This window comes from Morone saxatilis, unplaced genomic scaffold, assembly GCF_004916995.1.
Source record: "Morone saxatilis isolate NCDOM2014 unplaced genomic scaffold, NCSU_SB_2.0 Contig17, whole genome shotgun sequence".
In the NCBI taxonomy this organism is placed as follows: domain Eukaryota; kingdom Metazoa; phylum Chordata; class Actinopteri; family Moronidae; genus Morone; species Morone saxatilis.
Window position 1 is genome coordinate 28,363,655 of NW_023339729.1, and position 4,147 is coordinate 28,367,801.

At 44.5% G+C, this 4,147-nt stretch overlaps 1 protein-coding gene across 1 annotated transcript in view; it reads left to right on the plus strand.

Annotated features, from left to right (window-relative positions):
* Positions 1-843: 843 nt before the first annotated feature.
* The window catches only part of LOC118326387 (platelet-derived growth factor subunit A-like), a 12,938-nt gene continuing 9,634 nt past the window's right edge, over positions 844-4,147 (plus strand). Inside the window, exons 1-2 of the mRNA XM_035659368.1 lie at positions 844-1,655; positions 1,940-2,036. Of these exons, the coding sequence (XP_035515261.1) occupies positions 1,593-1,655; positions 1,940-2,036 (160 nt within the window). The 5' untranslated portion in view covers positions 844-1,592. The remainder of the gene's footprint in view (positions 1,656-1,939; positions 2,037-4,147) is intronic.

The window sequence follows — 4,147 nt, forward strand, 5'->3', positions numbered from 1 at the left end:
GTGCACTTTTAGTCGATTTCAGGTTGTTTGTCATTTCTGTCTTTGTGGTTAAAAGAACAGACAGTACTGTGTGTGAACAGTGGTGTGGTGAGGTTTTGGGGTTGTACAAATTGTCACGCTACTTACACTTTTGCTGCACGACAACCACAAGAGATCAATGTCAGCTAAGGGTCAAATAAGGCTCTTGTTTGGACAAACCTAAACTCGTTTATTTTCTCTCAGGGCAGCCAGTCTCTGGTCTGGACACTCATTAATGAGCTTTATTACACAGCAATTAAACACTGACACAGTAACCTGCCCCCCTCTCCCACAAAGACACGCACACACACACACTTATAGAGTTAGTTGTTAAGGAGGATAATTTCGGGGAGAAGTGGGTCTGCTGACTATCAGAGCAAATAATTAACAAATTAGTATAGGTTCTTTATTAGCCTCTATACAGACAGTTAATTATCAGACATTGACTCAGTCCTTAGTGGTGTACAAGATTACAGTTTATCCTCATCCTCATCATCCTCATCATCATCAGTATAATAAACTCCAAAACCCTATCCTAAAAATTGTTTTATTTATCATGAAAATCAAAGGTGAAGTACAAACTGACATATGTAAATGTATCTGAGGATCATAAAACATTTCCCCACTTCCTTCCAGTATTTTGCTCGGAAAAAGTTGAGTGAAAAGTTGTGTGAAGTTGTAATATGTGATAAAATTGAGCAGTTAGTTGTGGTATTCAGAAACAAACGAGTCTCCTACAATGTGCCTACAGGCTATTATGTAGGGCGCGCTCGCAGTTAAGTGCCACGGGGACGCGCACGGCTATATCCTGTGACTGAAAGCATCTCGACTTCATTCACCCCGGAGTTCACACGACTGACGTGAACTGACATCAAACTCCTCTGAGCTGCAGAGTGGAGAGTTTCTTTTCTGGTTTCGTTGATGCCGTTTGCCCTTTCCTCCGCGGCTTCAGGACAGAACTGGTTATTTCTGGAAGTTTCAATTTAAAAAGATTTAACCAATTGAAATGATTTGCCTATATAACGTGCCAAGCTGCTCCACCGCTGCAAGACGCACAAATGTGTGATTTTGAAGGGATTACACTGAGGACAAAGTGATGGATATGGCCGGATGTGTGAATGTAAAAGAGAGGTTTTTTTTCCTTTGGACACCTGTTCTTTTGATGAGCTGCTGAACATCAACTTGACCTCAGTTAGGTTTGATTGTTTGATGCTTCAATCTACTGGACAAAAGGCTGTGCAACTGTGAGCGTCCTCCTGCAACTCGGACTTACACTTGTGCTTTGCGTTCGTTTTAACATTATTTTGGAAATCAGCTCCTCTCTTAACTACAGTGGCATACGCCGAATGCAGGAGCAGAACAATCTCGGCTCTATCATTTAATCGCTGTTCATTCCGGAGTTTAAACATCACCTCAAGTTTTAGGGTCTCTGGCTCGCTCTTTCATTGAGGTCGTGGGGGTGGCCAGTTCTCCCGAGGGATGTTTCTGGGCTCCCGAGAACAGGGAGCGAGAACCCGGCTCCTGCAGTGGACCTTCGCCTCATCCTGGTGCCTATGCAGCGGATCTGAGAGGAGATGAGAGCTGCGCTGTACCACCTCCTCGCCGGTTGCCTCTGCCTGTTACGCACCGCTGCTGAGGTAAGGCGCACGGAAATATACTCATACAGAAATATAAAATAACCGCGGCACATGCAACAGGTGAATTCGCTCTGCGTAATTACGCACAAATAACTATTGTGGCGCAGATAGGCACGAGTATTGTCCATTAAAACTATATATGTTTGCAAGTTTGCCCACACTGAGGTACTAAGTTTGAAAATTAGTGATTATTGCATGATTTTGCGCTCTTTACGCACCAACAGGCGCAGCTTTGTATCTCCATACCCAATAAAGCGGCTCATCGACTGACTTTCCTCCCACAGGAGTCCCCTCTCCCCCGGGAGCTGCTGGAGCGCCTCTCCCGCAGCGAGATCCGCAGCATCAGCGACCTCCAGCGGCTGCTAGAGATAGACTCCGTAGGTAAAGCCCTTCTTTATAATACAACTCTGTCACTCCCACATGCTGGATTAGTGAGCCTTACCGCCGAATGAGGTTATTCAGCGAAAAATTCAGCTCATATAACGTTTGTCATATGAGCACCATAATGCGCAAATACCTGCTCAGCTGTTTTTCAGGGTAAGGGGTTATTATGAGGATGAAATGTATGTTAACTTCTGATATCAGTGGTTCCATTTTATTTTAGCATTTCATTGACAGAAACAGAAAAGAACAAAGAAATATGTCCCTGTAGCTTTGAAAGATCCTTACTGGGTCCTAACTCAGCACTGCTGACAAACATCGGCCCACCATAAGCTTCCATGTGCTAGTCAGGGCTCCTGCGTCCCTCCCCGTCTGTGCCCTGAAAGACATTGAATTGAGGTATTAGTTGCATCTGGTTCAGTGCACAGTAAGAGGATGCTGTCCTCTTGTCTCATTACTGGAATCCCTCACCGGATGTTGCTAGGAGACCAGGCCTGTCTTGCTCTTTACACCCTCCGTGAACTCTGAGACAGAGTCAACTCTGTGCTTATCAGCCACTGCCAGTGGTAAACTGGGAATGAGGTGTACGTTTGTAAAGAAAATGTTTGTTTAAAAGGGCATTCCACCCATTTTCACACATCCAAATCAGTTTGCTGGTCATGTTAAGGACAACTCAACCCGTGAGAACAGTTGTACATGGTCCGCTGTGGCTCTGGAGGAGCTTTGTGAAGTCTGAAAAAAGCAATGATGTCACAGTGATGTCAGCAGGGTTATCTCTGTGTGTCTTGGAGAGTACATTTGTAATGGGGAGCATGCGTTAGAAACTGCAGTGGGTATGGTGTTTTGAAGAAGTGAGCATTAACTAGGCAAAAGGGGTCTGATGAAGAGATAGTTGCATTATGGGAATTGTATTGTGTTTTTGGTGTTTTTCCACACCAAGGACTAAAAGTTGGGGTATCTCGACTTCAAATGCATGGTTTGGACCATCAACTGTTTCTCTCAAGTCTCAAGTTTATGATGATGATCTTGGTTGTGCTCTGTAACTTAACGTCCCACTGGTGTCTCCGAACAGTTGAGTTTTTCTTCAATCAGAGGAACCAAAAGGTTGTGCAACCTTTGCCTCCTACCTACCTTGATTCCTCGCACTGACAGTCCCCCCCACAGACACACACACATACCGGAGAGTTAGCCTCTCTGAGCCGCTAGCTCAGCTACAACACAGCCGCTAGCTTCGAGTGACTATAAAATCTCCAGCCGATTCTCTGTGTTTCCCGCGCGGACACGCTGCTCATTAGCTCTTAATAGCAGCTCGCTGTTTCTGCTACGCTGCTGTGGTCAGTCTGCCAGTCACTCTGGTCAGTCTCAAGGCCACGCCCCCTAAAGTCACTGTTCTTTGCAGGTCTATGATGCATTTTTTTAAATTTGCTGAGAGGGAGGGAGCTGGCAGAACTGAAGAATTCAAAGAAATTTAGTTTGGCATACTTTTTAGGTGTAAAATATGTTTTGTCATTTTCATTTCATCTCGACTTTAAAGTTTGAGAAAGTTTTCATATTAAAAACATATTGGTGATCTTTCTGTCATCCTTTTTGTGGCATTTTTCTGAGCATGAAAAGCAGTTAAAGTTAATATGCAACTGAAATTTAAGTAATGCAAATATATGCCAGATTGCACTATCCAGGTAATAAATCAGAACTGAGTGAATCAGTGAAGTGAGACAGGAGGAAATAACTGTGGCATAAAACAGGCTTTATTGCATTTACGCCCCGAGTCAGACTCTAAATTCCTGCCACACAAACTTTATTCTTCTCTGAACTTCTCGTTGCCTGTGAAAAATAGTTGATTCATTTTTTAATGTCTGCCGCTCCGAGCAGTGCCACCATTAATCCTGGCATCATTGAGATGCAAATGCCGAGTGTGACGGCTCCCCGGCTCGGTGGGGGTCAAGTGGCTCACTTCATTATGCTGTTGTCATGCTGCCCATTATTGGTTTGAGAGCAGGGCCCGCTTGAAGGCTGCTGTGTTGCTATGTATAATTCATGCTCAAATTCCTGCATGTCAGGGCGAGAGAGAGAGAGAGCGAGAGACACAAACACACACACAGAGAGAGAGA